General features: G+C 41.5%; 1 protein-coding gene across 1 annotated transcript in view; it reads left to right on the top strand.

The window, feature by feature from the left end:
- LOC142139953 (arylsulfatase H-like) overlaps nucleotides 1–17,594 on the top strand; it is a 49,131-nt gene extending 31,537 nt beyond the window's left edge. The window contains exons 7-9 of the mRNA XM_075197820.1: nucleotides 5,065–5,227; nucleotides 8,153–8,274; nucleotides 17,242–17,594. Of these exons, the coding sequence (XP_075053921.1) occupies nucleotides 5,065–5,227; nucleotides 8,153–8,274; nucleotides 17,242–17,594 (638 nt within the window). The remainder of the gene's footprint in view (nucleotides 1–5,064; nucleotides 5,228–8,152; nucleotides 8,275–17,241) is intronic.
- Nucleotides 17,595–18,486: the final 892 nt, after the last annotated feature.

An 18,486-nucleotide genomic window follows, 5' to 3' on the forward strand; every position in this document is an offset into this window, starting at 1 on the left:
AAATTGTGGTTTTCAGCACTTTAACTGGCAGTTTGGTCTTTAGTAAATCCGATGGTTTTAAAACCGCTGGAAAAATGGTTGAAAACTGTCAGTTTCATCAAACCGCCTTTTAATAAAGCTAGCCCATAATCTGTACTATAGCCTTCCTGCTATTTCATAAGGGTATGGAGTTTGAAGTATAATCAATATAGAGCTATACCCTTAAATGTATAATTGTATTGTGTGTACTATATTTAACTTGGCTAATCAGATGTCTGTGATTGATAAAAATTAACATAATTAAGGGGCATATTCAATTGTTGGCGGAATCGCCACAAATCTCGCGCTCCGCGCACTATTACCGTTATTACGGTAATAGTGCACGTATATTAGAGATGCTCACTGACCCCCGTGTTTCGGTTTTGGTTCTGGATTACCGTCGTGTTTTGGTTCTGATTTTGGTTTTGCCAAACCACCCTTGCGTGTTTTGGTTTTGGTTTTGTTTGGTTTTGTTTTGCAATTTTGCTTAAAATCAATATTTTTGGGCATAAAATAACCAAATTTAGTGCTCCACCTGTTTTTAGGAAAAGTAATGTAATTGTAAAGCTATATAATTATGTAAAAAACAGTTTAATTCCTGGTAGGCTGACATTAATTCTACACACAAACCAGATTGTCTTCCTCTCCATCTATGCATATTGGCAATGCAGCCATCGTCTTTGGGTGTATATTACACTATACACTTATAGTTAAATATAAAAAGAGATGGACAAAGGCAGTTTGGTTTCTGTCTTTCTAGCCCCCCCTCCACTTGTAGAAAATACAAACAAATTCAGCCGTTATAGACTGTACAATATTAATTGAAATGGACAAAGCCAGTTTGAGGGTCAGTCTGTGTATGACACCCTACCCTTATTGAGAAATTGCCAAAACAGCAGCCTTTCAAGACGGTACGTGATATAGAAATGCCCCAAGTCCCATTCCTATTTGGGGGTAGATTGCACCCTACAATTAAATAGAAAGTTTTAAAAAGATGTTATCATCATCATCTTCAACTTCATCCTCACCCCCATCAGTGTGTACGTCATCATCACAGACTATCAATTCATCGCCGCTTGAATCTGCCATTAGAGAACAGTCAGTGCTTGGATGTCTTGGATGGTGAAGGCCTTCCTCGTGGAAGATGTAGTTCATTTTTATAAACACCATTTTCTCCACATTTTTGGGAAGTAACCTTCTACGGCGATCACTGACTGAGTTCCCGGCTGTGCTGAACACTCGTTCAGAGTACACACTGGAGGGTGGGCAGCTTAGGTATTGCAAAGCAAGTTTGTACATGGGTTTCCAAATGGCCTGCTTTTCTTCCCAGTAAGGAAAGGGACTGTCTGACATTTCCATATCAATTACCTCTTGAAAATAATCCTCCACCATCCTTTGCATGTTAATACTCGTATTGGATGGAGTTATGGGCAAGGTAACACATTTTTAGAAAAATCCTTCAAACCAGCCCAAATGTTAAATTGTTCTGGTCAGCCCCCTGCGCCTTCCCTGCTTCTTTTTGGAAAATTTAATTTTTTACAAGCAGCAGCTGCTTGAGAAACTGAATTAGGACACATTGTCAAGCCAAGGCCCAGTTCAGCGGCCAACTTGCTGAGCAATAGCTCCTTGCAAAAGTTCACATCTCGCTCATTTTCAAGCAAAGACTCAATGTAGGTCTTAAACCTTGGATCAAGCACAGTGGCCAAAACGTTCTGATCCGAGTTCAAGATCTTAATAACTCGAGGATCATTGTGAAGCGAATTAAGTACTTGATCTACAAGGCCAACATACTTTGCAGAATTGCTTGCTTACATCTCCTCCTTCAGTTTCTCAAGCTGCTTTTCCAATAGTCTATGTAAAGGAATGATTTGGTTCAAGCTAGCAGAGTCTGCACTCACTTCACACGTCACAACTTTGAATGGTTTCAGCACCTTGCGCAACACTGAAAGGATTCCCCACTGTGCAAGAGTGAAATACATCCTCCCTCCTTTCCCAATGTCATGGCTTGTGAAATATGCTTGGATGGCTTTGCGCTGTTCCACCATCCTCTGAAGCATGTACAGAGTGGAATTCCACCTAGTTACCACCGCTTGCTTAACTTGGTGGCAGGGCAAGTTAAACTGTTCTTGGAGCTGCTGCAATCTCCTACATGCTGTGGCAGAATGCCTGAAATGGCCTGAAATTTTATGGGCCAAAGAAAGAATCTCCTGCACCTCACAGTTATTTCTTAGGAAGCTCTGCACCACCAAGTTGATGGTGTGAGCAAAACAGGGAATGTGATGGAATTCACCCAGCTGTAATGCTTGCACTATATTGTTGGCGTTATCAGAAATGACATATCCTGGGGAGAGTCCAAGTGGTATAAGCCATGTATCAATCACATCTCTTAGTTTTCATAACAAATTGTCAGCTGTATGCCTGTTAGTAAAGCCGGTGATACAAAGAGTGGCCTGCCTGTGACAAATGTTACGAATTGGTGTAAATGCTGCTGCTGTTCCTGCTGGTGAAGGCGAATGACCAACCCAGTGGGTTGTCATATAGTCTTTCGTTTGCCCACTTCCACTTGTCCACATATATGTGGTTAAGTGGACAGTGGGCAGAATGGCATTTTTCAGCGCAATCTCTACATATGTACATACTTTTTGGTATAGTTGTGGAATAGCTTCTCGGGAAAAATGGTGTTGCAATGGAATTCTGTAACGCGGACACAAAACCTCAACTATCTGTGAAAAATCAGCTGCATTTATTGTGGATATTGGACGCAGATCTAACACTAACATGGTAGCCATGGCGTCTGTGATTCGCTTGGCGACTGCTGTCATATTTGCTTCCCCTAGCAAATGATTGTTTCACAGTTAATTGTTCAAATGTAGGACTGCTCTTTTTCTTGGCCTTCTTCTGGGCTGATGATTCACCCCCAGCAGCAGCAACAGCAGCAGCAGTGGGACTAACGTTTTTTTCAGAGGAATCAATTATAGTGCAGGAGTCATCCAGCCTTACTAAGTGGGATGCAGGGCTAATTCCGAGCACTACTGAGGATATTGAGGAGAATGGTGTTGTGGGTGTATTTTGTAGCCGTCGGGATGTAGGTGACCGAAGGGTCCTAGCTGATGATGGAGTGCTTCTAATTTTTTTGGAAGAACTTTCAGGTTTTCCCAACACTTTGACATGAACTCTGGTTAAATGGTGTAACATAGACGCTGTTCCAAGATGGTTAAGGTCCCTCCCTCGACTGACTGTGGCTTGACATACACTACAAATGGCTATACAACTGTCTGGATTTGGGTAGAAATAATTCCACACATAAGAAGTGGATTTTTTTTGACAATGGCCTTTTTCTTGTCACGTGCCAGAAGTGCTGCCACTGGTGCAGGACTTACTCAAACAACCTCATCCTCATCACATCCTCATTAGTGCCCTCGTGGCCTACACAAATCTCCCCCTCATCCTCTTCTAATACCAAAGTGGCATCTTCAATTTGTGTATCACCGGCTACACTCGGGCAGGCACATATTAGCAGAACTGCTGAAAGGGCCCTCCTTTATGGGTACACAAACAGAATGCTCACGATTAGACATACCACTGGTGGATGGACCCTCCACAGGGATTGGTGTCATTTCTGATTCAGAGCTTACATTATCCTCTAATGCCTTACTGTTTTCTTGCACCTCGGCTTTGACGCGTAACAGTAGTTGTGCACCACTTTTAGACTCCAAATAATTTGGTCTTGCTTGGTCACGAGTGACCGTACAAGAATAAGGCTCAGTAACATTTTTTGATCTGCCACTAATAGAGAAAGGCGAAGGCCTCATTCTTTCTTTGCCACTGTGTGTGTAGAATGTCATGTTGGCAATTTATTTTTTTATCGGCAGTTAACTTTTCCTCTGTTACACTTCTTTTTTGCTTCAACATGGTAAAAAAAAATTGGGTGTGTGTTTTTTTCCCTGATTTCAAAAGACTATGTACTTTTACATAGGCTTTACCAGATGACGTACTGGGAACACTACTATCAGGACTGGTGCCAGCACCTGCTTGCTGTTTCTGCTCATATGTGGACTGCTTTGAATCCATTTTAATGAGCCCAAACCACTTGTAGTGCAAAATATTGTAGAGATACATAATGCTGCTAAATATGACACTTGACAGCCAGAAAAATTAGTGTTTCACAATGGGGAATATGGGACACCCCAAAGCACTTGCAGTGTAAAAAATTGTATAGATACTGCTGATAAATATCACTTTTGACAGCAAGAAAAATTAGTGTTTCACTCTGGGGAATATGGGACACCCCAAAACACTTGTAGGGCAAAATATTGTATAAATACTGCTGATAAATATCACTTTTGACAGCAAGAAAAATTAGTGTTTCACACTGGGGAATATGGGACACCCCAAAGCACTTGTAGTGCAAAATATTGGAAAAAAAAAAGCGTCCTCTATCCTCCTCTCTTCCTGCTCTAACAATTGCTAATAGAATTGGTAATAATAATAGAATTGAATAGATTAGAATTGAAATAATAGTACAAAGAATAAGGTGTTTAATTATTGCTCTGTCCCTGCTCTAATACAGCCTGTGACCTAACCCTGCTCTATCCCTCTGTCAAATGGCGATGGATTGCTGTGTAGGCGGGTATTTATGCTTTTCAAATCTCGCGAGAACCGAGCTCTGAAATACGAATACATCATGATGACGTTTTGCCTTGATTTAGATTCCGAATGGGCGGGAGAGTACTGAGCCGAGCAGGCTTGGTACTCGGTTAGGCGAAGTTCGGGTGGGTTCGGATCTCTGGGAACCGAGCCCGCCCATCTCTAGCGTAAATACCGTTATTACGGTAGTTTTCTCGCTGGATTTCAGCTCGCAGCTCCCTGACCCGTGAGCTGAAATCCAGCTTACTCTTACCATAATAACAATAATAGTTTTAACGCAGCAGGGACTTCAAAAAATTGAATATGCCCCTAAGATCACTTCCACTGTTGGCAAGTACACATTGTTCTCTTTGTTTCTTACTGTATGTGAACTTAGACTACTTGATCTGTACATTCTAGGTGGTAAAGGCATGGGAGGCCTAGAAGGGGGAATACGAGTGCCAGGAATACTACGCTGGCCAGGTGTTATTCCTGCTAATACAATAATTGATAAGCCAACAAGTCTCATGGATATATTCACTACAGTTACTAAGCTTGGAGGAGGCAAACTACCACAAGACAGGTATGCTCCTATTTAAAGGGTAAATATACTACAGTTACTGTTTATATTTCCTATAAGAAAACCATGTGCATAAGATATTTTGCACTGTAAAATCTATTCCTGTGTTTTTGCATCTATTTAGATGACTGAGTGGCCATATACTAGATCAGCAAACATATTCAATAAATCCCAACAGAAGCATGTCCCATGGCACCAAATTAATATGAAAAATGGTTATTCCTCCCATGAGATGAGTTAAGAGCTTTTTCTCATACTGCATAATAGTAAAGTGAAAGAGATGAATCTGTCACTTACCTCCTGGACCCCAACCCACTTCCATCTCCTCCATAGTTCCTCTGGTCATAGCACTGTACAATACCTGACTATAGGGATCACTGGAAAATTGGAGCACAAGTACAAATGCTGAAAATGAAGAGGAGGTATCCTCAATCTACTGACCTAATACCACTGAGTCTATTACTGTATTCTTAATTGTTGTAAAGCAAAGTGACTGGGGCTAATGAAGAACAATAGTAAGTGTGAGAAAGTGGAGCTATGGGCAGTGTTAAAGTGCCTCCTTAAGCAACATAAAAGAGTGGAATGCCCCAGAAAATTAAAATGCGATGGAACTAAGCAATATTCTGGTTCTAGATTATTACAGAACTATAAACTTCAAGCAAATTATAACACTGGTACTTATGCAATCACCTCATACAATGAACAAACATCTCAGGAACAATGACTGTGTGAGCAATAGGAGAAAAAATAAATGCATATATACCTGAGACTTGTATCCCAGAAAGAGAGCTACGTTCTGCCATCATAGCCAGCTCAGATTGCCTGCCAACTTTCCCAAATATTCATGAATACCAGAAGGTAGGATTAGTGTACACAGACAGTAGTGATCTTGGTGGCGCTGCACATCAGTCAAGTATGCTTGTGACAGAATTTAGCTCTATTCGCTGAGAATCCATTTGTGAGAAAGTTTCAATCCATGTATCACATGATGTGATCCTGTGAATGGTCATATATAAATGCTAGCAAGGCCTTACCAGTGTGGCATTTGTATGTTCTCCTCGCGTTAGCACTGGTTTTATCCCACACACCAAATGCATACTGGTAGGCTAACTTAGCACCGTTCTACACAACAGTGATAGACATGCCACTCCAGTGACTTGATCAAGACACTATCATGAATCTTTTTGGAGGAGACTTGATTGTGCCTCGATCCTGAAAAGTAGAATGTGGGATGTATGTGCATAGTTGGAAAAGCACCTCCCTCCAAAACAAGGCAATCTGCTGCAGAGGAGTAAACGAAAGCATGATGGACATATTGTGCCTAATTTAGAGTTGGGAATTCATCCATTTTTGTGAAGTAAAAATATGCATTTATGTACTGTTGATGGGTACCAAAATGCAATCACATATAGATTTTAGTATATCTTACACTTCTGGCCACTTTATGCCCTAAAAGGTGGAAAAGTGGTGGGCAAGCTTAAGTTGAGTACAGTAAGATCATGTATACGAAAGTGTAACATGCCCAATGGAGATGCGACCTAATGAGACTCAGATGCACCCCTAGATATGCTTCTTGGGAGGCACAGCTTTTGCAGGTACTGGAAGCCTGGTGTAAAGAATTGATGATGCCACCAGCAGCACTATCTAGCCGCTTCTCAATATGTTTGCATATTGACCTCTGCAGCTGATAGAACTTCATTCATTAATGTTGTGACTACTTCAGGAAAGAAGATTCCCATTTCATTTATAAAGAGGCAAACAACAAATGTTGTTTGCATTGCATTATGTTTTATATCCAAATGTAACATTATTAAAAACACTGTGAAGCCACTATTGTGTGTTGTATATATGACCGTTCATCACATTCTATAGTGAACAAATAGGGTAATGCAACTTTTACATTTACTACTAACACTGCCAAGTAGCATCTCTACTCAACAAATGAGTCACATTATGATATAAAATATATTTAAACAAAAAAATTAAATTAAGTGAAGTTAAATTAAATACAAAGATCTGTTTGTTTCCCTTTTAAAAATCCTTTCCAGTCCAAATGGAAATATTAATTGTAATCTGAATAGATGGCCACAGCTTCATATAATATAGTAGTCACACTAATGAATTCCGTACTCAGCTGGAGAAGAGAATCTGCAAACGCCCAATCAGAAGCAGCCAGTTAATTCTCTTGATCGTCATTGCCCTCATTACACGAGCCCCCCAGCACTTACAATAGATGTATATGCATCTGCATGTAGGTCTACCTCAGTCACAATCATGTGAATACACCCTTACTGTAGTCTGCCTATGATCACCCACCCATTACCTCCCTATCACACTTCTCCAGTTGTAAGGCGTTGCAAGTATAAGATGTGACCAAATATGCATTCTTTCATCATCATCATCATTTATTTATATAGCGCCACTGATTCCGCAGCGCTGCACAGAAAACTCATTCACATCAGTCCCTGCCCCATTGGAGCTTACAGTTTAAATTCCCTAACATATACACACACACACAGACAGGGAGAGAGAGTGACTAGGGTCAATTTTTGAGAGCAGCCAATTAACCTACCAGTATGTTTTTGGAGTGTGGGAGGAAATCGGAGTACCCGGAGGAAACCCACGCAAACACGGGGAGAACATACAAACTCACACAGATAAGACCATGGTCCGGAATTGCACTCATGACCCCAACGCTATTCTTTGAGCTCTTGTCCAAAAATGTGGAATTTACTCATAAAACACTTGTACGTTAAATTAAGGGCCCTCCTGTAGAATTAATTTACTGTAACAGTCACCTACTACAAGCTACAAATATGTCTAATTTCTCAACTTCACTGGAATTCAGGGTTCTTAATGTTTTGTATACATGTACATTATATGTATGCTGCTAGAATTGTTATGACTGATTGTTTTCAATTGTTTTAGAATAATTGATGGCAAGGATCTAATGCCTCTCGTGCAAGGACTTGTACCTAACTCCGCTCACAAATTCATGTTTCATTATTGTACTGAGTACTTACATGCAGTGCGATGGCAACAAACCAGTAGTAAGTATAGAAAAGTGTAATTACTGTTATAATATTATAATATTTAACCATTTTTTCAGTCACTGGAATTTAGATTTCTTGCAATGTGACAAGTTGCATAATGTAAAATTGTTCTGTATACAACCCCACAAATCTGCACAACTTCAGCCAACTAAAAAGAAAATACTTTGAAATTTTGTATATATCGGGCCTGATTCAGCAAGGCACGCATACTGAGCACAACGTGCGTTTGTTTAAAAGCGCACGTAAATTGGCTCAGCGCACTTCTGAATTCAGCATCTATGAATTTGAAGATATGTGCACTGATAAATTTGGGTGTAGATTCAGATTCTAGCTGTCATTTTGCAGAAATTACTAAATAAAAAGCTAGGATCTGATTGGTTACTATAGGCAATATCCCCACTTTTTCAAACCCGCAACTTAGTAAATCTAGCCCTATGTGTTCGCTTGGAGACACCAAGGAGTCTTGCCTATCTGGTTTGTTCTAAATTTGTGAACCTCTATCATTATGGAATCATCACTGATGCCTTAGTTTTCTTGGCCAGGGCAATAAGCTCATTGACTCTAAAAGCTCCTAAGAAGGCCAATACAAATGCTACTCTAAATAGTGTGGCTTCACCCTCACCTATACATATTGAGCTTATCAGTCTTACCAGATTGTGAAGTATATGTGGTTATAGGTAGCCTACTCTCTTATATTGGTGGGAACCATATATACCAGGCAGCCCTCTGAGCCTTCACCTGTGTCCCCAGCTTCTTTCTTTGTGGTCAAATTTGTTTGTTATCAATTGTAACACTTGTTTAATATGCCTGGTATTACAGATAGGAGTCTCGTCTTTTATTAAATGTACTGTTTTAACTTATTACTAGCGCCGCAACTAAAGATTTTAGTGCCCTGGGCAACACAGAGCACGGCCCTCCCTTCCAGCATACTGGCGAGAACTCACTGCCTGAGAGGACATTCCTACCTGGTGTTGCTGCCTTTGTCTTAAACTCAGTTGCTTTTTGCCAAGATCCTGGAACGTTGGGTCCCTGTTTGGAAAAGAGATAGTTACTATTCACCTCCCGGAGAATCGAGCAATGACAAAACACTAGGCCACCCTTAATACCAACCAGCCTGACATTAAATCATTAGCTTTTCTTGTTCAATACACCGCCCTCCTTGCACCCAATCAGCCCCATGATTTAATTAAAAGCATTCACATTTAATAAATGTTTATTTTCCTACCATATAGCCCCAACATGAAATTAAAATAACACCCCCTTTAAATCATTAGGCCTTCTTCCCCCTAACCAGCCAACATTAGTGTTTACGTTTAATAAGCCTCCTTACCCCCACCCTTAAATTAATAGCATTCACATTTAATAAACCGAAGATTTCTCCCCCAGCCACCCCCAACATTAAATGAATAGCATTCCCATTTAATAAACACACCTATTTCACCAGCGATCAGCCTCAATATTACATTAATAGCATCCCCCTTTAGTAAACAGACATACCAACTCCACATAAGCCATAACATTAGACTAGTTGCCCATAACATTAGACTAGTTGCATTCCCATTTACTTAACAGATTTATTTCATCCCTCATCAGCCCCACAATCAAATTAATGGCTTACAAATTTCCACTACATTTTAATAGACATTATTATTACTAATAAACACATCACTGTATTTTTGTATATAGTACTTATCTATTTTGTTTAATTAATTGCTTAGTATGTTTTTATTGTATTAATGTATTATATATTTATTTACTCCAAAGAAACCCCTTCTTCTCTCCAACCCCCAGCCTCCTCACCTCCCCTTGTTCTCTGCAGTGTCCCCTCTCCCCCTCATTTTTTTACAGCTCCCTCTCCCCCACCCATTTTTTTACAGCCCCCTCCCCCCGCCACCATTTTGTACATCCCCTCTGCCATCCCTGTTTTTTACAGCACCCTCTCTCTATCCTTACAGCAATTTAATTAACTTGGGGCTCCTCTCTTATCTTTGCATCTGCTTCCTGCTTCTCCTTGCTCTATCTTCTTCCTGCTTCTTTCTCCGCACGGGCTTCTCTATACAGCGTCCTCATGTTACATTTGCATGTCGGATACACTGCAGGGAACAGGGAGCCAGGCGCCTTTCTCATTGTCCCTGTTACTGAGTTACCACCCTCGCTACAGCCCTGCTTATTACTCTGATGAAATGTAATAGGAGGCTCTTTTAAAGGTTATAGCAGCCCTTTATGTCTATCAGGTTGCCTATCACTGCTCTATATCATCTGTCAAGATTCTCTTGTATCAACTGAAACAATGATTAAGGTGAAAATAATATTGATGATAACATGCAAGTTAGGGATCTCAAAGGTTGGAGGCCTGGCAAAGACAGATAAAAGCAAGCACATATGATGAATATATGATAAATATACTGGTGCTGCAACACACAGGTAAGCAGGCTCCGATGCAGGTGCAAAAGGAAACAAAAGGGTACAAAATTCACAGTGCAATGTACAATGTACAAAGTAACCAGCCAGTTAAACAAAGCTCAGCAATAAACAAAGTCATTTACACTTGCCAGGGTCAGGGTTCCAGAGATTCAGGATGGTCAGAATAGCCTTGGGTCAGGGTGCCAGACATTCAGGAGCGTGATCAGGATAAGCCGAAGTCAAAAGCCAGGAATAACAAAATAAATACTACTGAAATGGCAAGGTAATGGGAACCAAGAACTGCAATGAATCAGCCAGGCCTGATTGCAAGAAAAATCTATTTAACGAGTAGCCATTAGTGTTATCAGCTACAGCTGAGGTAGGCAGCTTAGCTGTTTCTAGGACACATGATTTCCATGGTGGCCAAGGGTGGTAAAAATGCAGTATTGGACCTGTATGTACTTCATTCAGAAAGTCAGATTGTTACAGTGCACCTCTCTAAACAAAGTGAACTAGAAAGCAGTTTTTTTCTCCTTTTTCTAGGCTTTAGTAAGATGACCTTTCTTTTTAGATACAGACCTTCTGACTGGAGCTAAGTACCTGGGTGCATCAGGAACTGGAACTTCGGTGGACGCTGGAGCGTCCCCGGTAAAGAAATAGAAACTTCTATGATATCAGAGTGCAAATTGCTTTGCCACTCCATTCTATCAGAGGCATCGCCCACTCCAGATCCATCCCTTTAAAACCCATTAATAAGGTGGTCACTTGATTAAATTGTTTGGCATAATATGTAGGGTTAAAAAAGAACCAACTAAATCACTGCTGTGTAAGAGCAATAAACTGCTCTAGCTCCCCATCAAAGATCAGTAGCTGAAACACAGGAAGGTTACAGATGGTTACCCCAGCAATTTTAGTACAGGAGTCCGTGGCTGGGTACTCTGAAGACTTTGGGTGCCGGTCAGCGGCTGGGCACTTTGACTTCGGGTTAGCAGCTGGGCATTTTTGCTGTAGGTCAGCAGCTGTGCACTTTGGCTGCAGGTCAGCAGCTGGGCACTTTCACTGCAGGCTGTTATTTCGTGCTGGACAATCTTGGACATGGCTGTTGTCTTGACTACCTTGGAGCAGGAGCACATTGACTGGACACTCAGAGCAGGAGGACATGAACTGGCATCTCAGAACAGGAGCACATGAGCTGGCACCACAAAGCAGGAGGACTGAGGCTGGCACCTTGGAGTTGATGGACAGGGACTTGCACCTTGAAGCTGAAGAACAGGGGCTGGCACCTCAGAGCAGAAGGCAGTATTAAAAGGTTTATCCAGTGTAAGCTTTTTACTGGTAGTCAGACTGGCTACAGGTTGTTTAACAGGGTACCTCTGTTGTATGTGTGGACTTGACAGTAGGAAGTGTTCAACACTAGCACAGTGAAAACAAAGAAGTGGCAGCGATGACTGATGTCTGAAATGCTAAAGGAGCAAATTTTGGTTGGCTGAATTGTTGGTATAGCATTTGAAAAAAGCAGCAGCTGGGAAGGAATCTTTATACTGCTTCTGAAGACTCTTCCCAGGCAGCTCAGGTCCTGTAATAACTGGAATCCATGTAGTCAGTAAAGTTGATTCCGGGCAGGAATGTGTTTTCTTAGTAAACACCACAGTGAACACAGTCGTGGAAAGTCCTTTAATAAACTTAGGAAGGAGATACAAAATGTGGGCCACCTGTATGGACTTAGTGCTTAGTGTAGTCAGACCATAATAACATCCATCTGCAAATTTTACTGCTAGAATAATTTTCAGTCCCGAAATATGTAATTTTTGTGCTTGGGGCTCTTGTTAGATTTAATATCCATTAATATAAAACTATGTAGGCAGAGGGGGGTAGCTGGAAGACCAATTCTATGTCAACTTTGGCCGTGAGTGTGTTCTCGCCATAGGCTTTCATCATGTTAAGTGCCTGATTGAACAATTGGTACTCACATGGCATGTTCTTTGTTTATAGCATCATTAACTGACCCGCCTAGATGCTGGATGAGCCCAAACTTGCACAGAACTTTTTGGGGTTCTACGCCTAATGGTAATATTAGAAGGTTGGCTAATGATGTTTTAAGGAAAGGGCCAACAATGTATCCTAGTTCCACCTCCCTGTTTATTTTGTACAATGTGTGGCAATGCTATGGCAGATCGTAACTTATGTGGCACTCTGATCTTAATCTTCTCTTCAGTAGGTATGTGAAAACCATTAGTTAATCGATGGGCTAACCATACTGCTTCTGCTTTGTTCGTGTACCTTGATAACCATCTTGCCATTGCATGTAGGATGATTTGGGCAAGGTGGCATTATTTAATGCTACCTGGACTAGTTCTTCTGACAGCAGTTGGTGCTGTTAAGGCAATCTTTAGCTGCATGTCCACCTCTGCAGTGTGTACATGTGTATCTTAATCTGCATTGACAGCTGCTGCCGCATATCCTGGTGTTTAAAGTGAAACATTTGCCTCTGCCCGTTTCTTGCGTGCTAGGCCTCCATGCTGCTGCTGCCAATGCTCTTCTCAAGCTGTCCACTAGCTGCATGACCTCTAAATATAACTCAATGTCGTTGGTATCAAACTTAAAGATCTTTCTACTCTCATGTGCTTAGAAAGGTATTGCATGGTCTCCTTTTCGACAATGGGCATCTGAGATGCATGCTATGAATTAAGTCTATGTATTTTAATATGTCTAAACTGTGGGTCTTAGGAAATATGCTGCAAAGAGCAACAGACTTTTTGTCCTCCCCTTTTGCTTCTCTTATATATGCTGCTTGCTATTGGCCCTGGGTGGCATCATCTGTATCACCAACATACCTACATTGCCTCTGTACTGTGTGGTGAGTTGATTGTCAGGGGAGATAGGGTAGCAATAATAGCTGGGAAGGTGGGCATAATAATAATTACTGGAATTAGGTAAAAATGAGTCCCATGCAAGGGATTAAGATGTTCACTTTCCCCCGATGAGCCCCTGATGACAGTGTGTATATTGGCTGGGTAGAGGTATTTGGCTATGAAATGGGTCTGAGTGACTGTGTGCATGGTGGATAAATTAATAAATTAATAAAGGCACCAGCCCCTAGGGTACCAGTGTGTAAGGACCTGCTACACTACCAAAAGTAATAGACTTCTCTTGCTCTCTAGTGGAACTTTGGCTACTTTGTGATGGCCTCCATGCTGTGACTTACGGTTAAGTGATGCCCCACCTGGGGTTCACTTGAAACTTCTTTGCAAGTGGCATATTGGGAGTGATGCAAAGCATGTAAAATGAAGAATTGAGATACGGGAGTAGGGAAAAAGCTGAAAGAAGGAAAGAAGCTAGAGAAGTATGAATGATTGGAAATTAATTCCAAACTACGGTCCTTGTCCTTGTTGCTGTGATTCGCTGATCAATGTGAAAGGGACACTATGGATTGCCCTGAGACTTAAAACAAACTCCCTGTAAGGAGGGGACCTTGTCTCTCCTCCCTTACTAGTTTGGAAACAGGCATGCCATCCTGCATGGAAAGAGAGAAGGAGAGTAAATACCACCACATGGTAGTGTCCTTTCTCTGGGGTATCCCAGTCCCAATTCCTTATAACCAATCAGGCCTAATGCAGCCTTTATTTTCCTTTAAAGTGCATGGGTTTTGCAATGAGTCGCTGTGCTAGCTGCAAGGGTTCGCTTCCTCTTGCTTCTGGCCATGTCCCGGTTGTCGCCCTGGTAACCCGGGACATCATCTCTGTTACTCTGTCATCTGCTGCAGTGCCCAGCAAGCTGTCTGATAGCTGTGCAGTATAGATTTATTAGTTAGCAGCCCCCTCAGGCTGGTTATTGCAGGACCTGCCCTGCAAGATGATTGGGCCATTTATGTATTTAAGGCAGGGAGGGCCGGTTATAGTGTTTGTGCCACACATTAACTGACTTTCTCTAGTTTTTGTGGATATTCTGCCCGAATTCTGTTTGATCCCTGTTGTGACCCCTGGCTTGTTTCTGGACCCTGCTTGATCTCTGATTACCCCTGACATTTGGCTTAGTCTATTTGGATTTTCCTTGTTTGCAACCCGCCCTGACCTTTGGCCTGTCCCTGATTAACCGGCTTGCTACGGACTCAACCCTTGGACCGTTCCTAGTATTCATCTTCTGTCTCCTGGTTACTGCCTCCTACATCTGCACTTTGGTACTGCATATAAACTTCTGCTATGCTAGAGTTAAGATCTGGGGGCTTCCAAGTACCTGTGAGTGCAACTAGCTCTACGGGAAAGGTGGTGTCACGGTTTGGTATTCTGGACTCTGGATCCGTTCAATGGGTGTTATAGGAAAGGATCCTTGGGGAGTAAGAGTATTGTAACACACTGGCAAGTGGTAGTAGTACCCCGAGGGTAAATAGATGACAGATGCAGGATAAAAGTACAATCAGCAGTTTAATGATGACTGGATGAAATAACAAGAAAGTCTTTATATATATATATATATATATATATATATATATAATATAGACACTAGGAGCGTAGTACAAGGTGGGTGGAGCCACCGGCAATATTATATGCAATGTGAATAATCAGCATGTAATTAGATATGGCATAGAATGAACAGTCCAGCAATAAGGTGGAGAGAATAAGGCAGCAGGTATACGGTATCACAATAGAGCTGCACACATCAGAGGAGAGAGTAACAGTCCATGCAGCATTATAATCGCAATAGATGCGGCAGGGATCAGGTACCATACAATGCCTTAATACTTTAGCTAATATAGGAACAGTTCAGCCAGAGAAGAGAACAACAAGCAGCTTGATGATACGACCTGTAGTGCCACTGAGCCACAGAGGCCAATGCGGAGTAGATGAAGCTTGAACAGGACAGCTCAGAGAGATGACTTGAAACAGTAGGACAGCAGCCTGACAAAGTCAGGTGTGGTTTAAGCAGTCTAGTCCTAGGATCAGCAATACAGCGGAGGCAGGTGCAGTTTGAGCAGTATAGACCGTGGATAAGCACACAGCGGAGGTGGTTGCAGCTTTGTGCGGTATAGCCCGTGGAGAAGCACACAGCGGAGGTGGTTGCAGTTTGAGCGGTATAGCCCGTGGAGTAACACACAGCAGAGATGGTTGCAGCTTGAGCAGTATAGCCCGTGGAGTAGCACACAGCAGAGGTGGTTGCAGCTTGAGCAGTATAGCCCGTGGAGTAGCAACACAGCAGAGGCAGGTGCAACTTGAGCGGTACAGCCCGTGGAATAGCAACACAGCAGAGGCAGGTGCAGCTTGAGCGGTATAGCACGTGGAGTAGCAACACAGCAGAGGGAGGTGCAGCTTGAGCGGTACATTCCGTGGAGTAGCAACACAGCAGAGGCAGGTGCAGCTTGAGCGGTACAGCCCGTGGAGTAGCAACACAGCAGAGGCAGGTGCAGCCTAAGCGGTACAGCCCGTGGAATAGCAACACAGCAGAGGCACTGACGGTCCAGATGAGAGCTTATAGAATAGGTAGGAACCTAACCAGACAGGTAACTTGATCAACAGGCCCAGAGGAAAGGGAGGAAGTGCCTTTTCAAGTCTGGAGCCAAAACAGGAACCAATAGGAATCTTAATTAGAAGTAGATAGGTAATCAGCCTGCACATGCAAAGATCAGAACTTAGAGGTTTGAGGTCTGCTAATGAGACACAGGTGAATGTCTCAGTCTTTGTCTATGGAAGCCGAATGAGCAGCGTGTGACAGGTGGCTACTATAGGCGAAGACTTCTTTTCAACCGTTCTAAAAGTTTATATCAGTAGCCGTTTTAGCCGTAACAGGTTTCCAGCACAACGTGAATGCATTAGCATAGAAGCAGATTTTTAAACCAGCAATGGGGTTGGGCGGAGTGTGGGCATTGCAACATATACAATAGGTGCTGCAATGTGCCTTGCTTTGTGGAGCAGTGGAAAAATAAGTTTTCAATTGTGTATCATTGAAATGAGATAAAACATTTAGAAAAGGCACTTTATTAGGGGGGGTCTTTGTTGTGCTGAGGGGTGAAAAGATTGCTATATTTACATATGTACATACAAGTTCATAAATTGTGCAGCTTCCATTTACCATGTTACAGATCTCAAGCCACAAAAGATTCTGTACAACAGTGCAGGAGACTGCGTTAGTATTACAAATCCAATGCTCTCTTTGTTCAAACTCACCCACAAAATGCAATTGACTTAAAACAAAGGATATCCACATACTGATTTCCAAGCAAGACTTTTTCTCTACCTCAGTGTATCATTTTTCTATCAATAGTTTCAGAATAATTGTTACCGAGATGTCAATTTTAGTATTTCATATTTTCAAGACATATAAAATGCAAAAGGCAAAAGGCACGTCTTACCTGCACCCTGAAATATGTATATGGCAGTGCGGGACATCCTGGCATCATCCATCCTAATTAAACACTTATGTTTGCCCTTCTGCTCCACCAGAGGGTTCTGTCCTCCCTGAGCTCGCCTTAGGAATTAGTGTAATATCTAATTTTTAAGGTAACATTTTATAGAATTAATCGAACAGAATATTTCTCCTGAATGTGTGCTTTGTCTTGTTTGCAATTAGGTGATACCATTTGGAAGGTCCACTACTATTCTCCAAAGTTCAAACCAGAAGGAGCAGGGGCATGTTATGGTTCCAAGCTCTGTGGATGTTCTGGTGATCAGGTCATCTACCATGTTCCACCATTACTTTTCAACCTCTCCAATGATCCTTCAGAGAACAATCCTATTCCCAGTGACTTGGCACTGTATAATGAGGTGCTGCAGATAGTAGAAGAGGCCGTAGCACACCATAACTCAACTCTGCATCCTGTACCTCTCCAGTTGAATGGCTTAAACAATATGTGGGATCCTAGGCTACAACTATGCTGTGGACTCTTTCCACTCTGTTGGTGCAATAAAGGCAAGACCGATTAATCACAAATAAATGTAAATTGAGCGTAACAATGATAGAAGTTTGGAGCTTCAGGCTACACAATTTAATCTTTTAACATCACACAATATAAATACATTAACCAATTGTTTTCATTCTAGTGAAATTTAAATTTTGCAAGTTTAATGGAACTAGTTTATTAATAAAAATGTAAGCCTCAAAAAGTACTCTCCTTTTTAATTCTATCTTTCAGTGAAGCAGAATTTACTGCTGACATTATTACAAATCATCATTAACCTACCCCCTTTATCTAGTCCCATCCAAATAATCTCTATGGAACTCAGATCATTGTGTACACCTAATCGAAGCACATCACAATATAAAGCATATACATAAGAAAAAACTGTCAGCACTAGTGATCTGAATATGTCTTAGCCGCTTAGAAAGCTAGAACAATATGCATCACCTCATTTAACTGGCTGCTGCTCCTTTCCAATCAGGTGCCATATACCTTATATACCTCAAACTCCAGACATTTTGGAATGTCCCCCAGCTGTGATGAGAGTTCTCTCCTCTCCATGCATCCAAAATTGATAACCTTGTCAGTCATTTTTTTCAAAATGTTGCTGCTTAATTCAATTGAATTCTTTTCAGATAAATCTATTAGATTTTTGATGAACCTCGTTTATTGTAAGCCACCAAGACACTGTGATGGTTTGGATCTGTATGCCAATAATAGATTTGTGGCTGATTTAACTGGTGATTTGGATTTAGAATATGTTCTTGTATGTTTATGTGTAACATTATAGGGCGTATTTATCAAAGTTCTAGTTATTTTTCTACAAAAGTGTGTTATTATATCAATGTTGATCATGGCGATACAAAGAGCCATGAATGGGCTACAGGCTAATTTATTACGTTTTGACAATAGGGGTT

Source organism: Mixophyes fleayi, chromosome 2 (genome assembly GCF_038048845.1).
Source record: "Mixophyes fleayi isolate aMixFle1 chromosome 2, aMixFle1.hap1, whole genome shotgun sequence".
In the NCBI taxonomy this organism is placed as follows: domain Eukaryota; kingdom Metazoa; phylum Chordata; class Amphibia; order Anura; family Limnodynastidae; genus Mixophyes; species Mixophyes fleayi.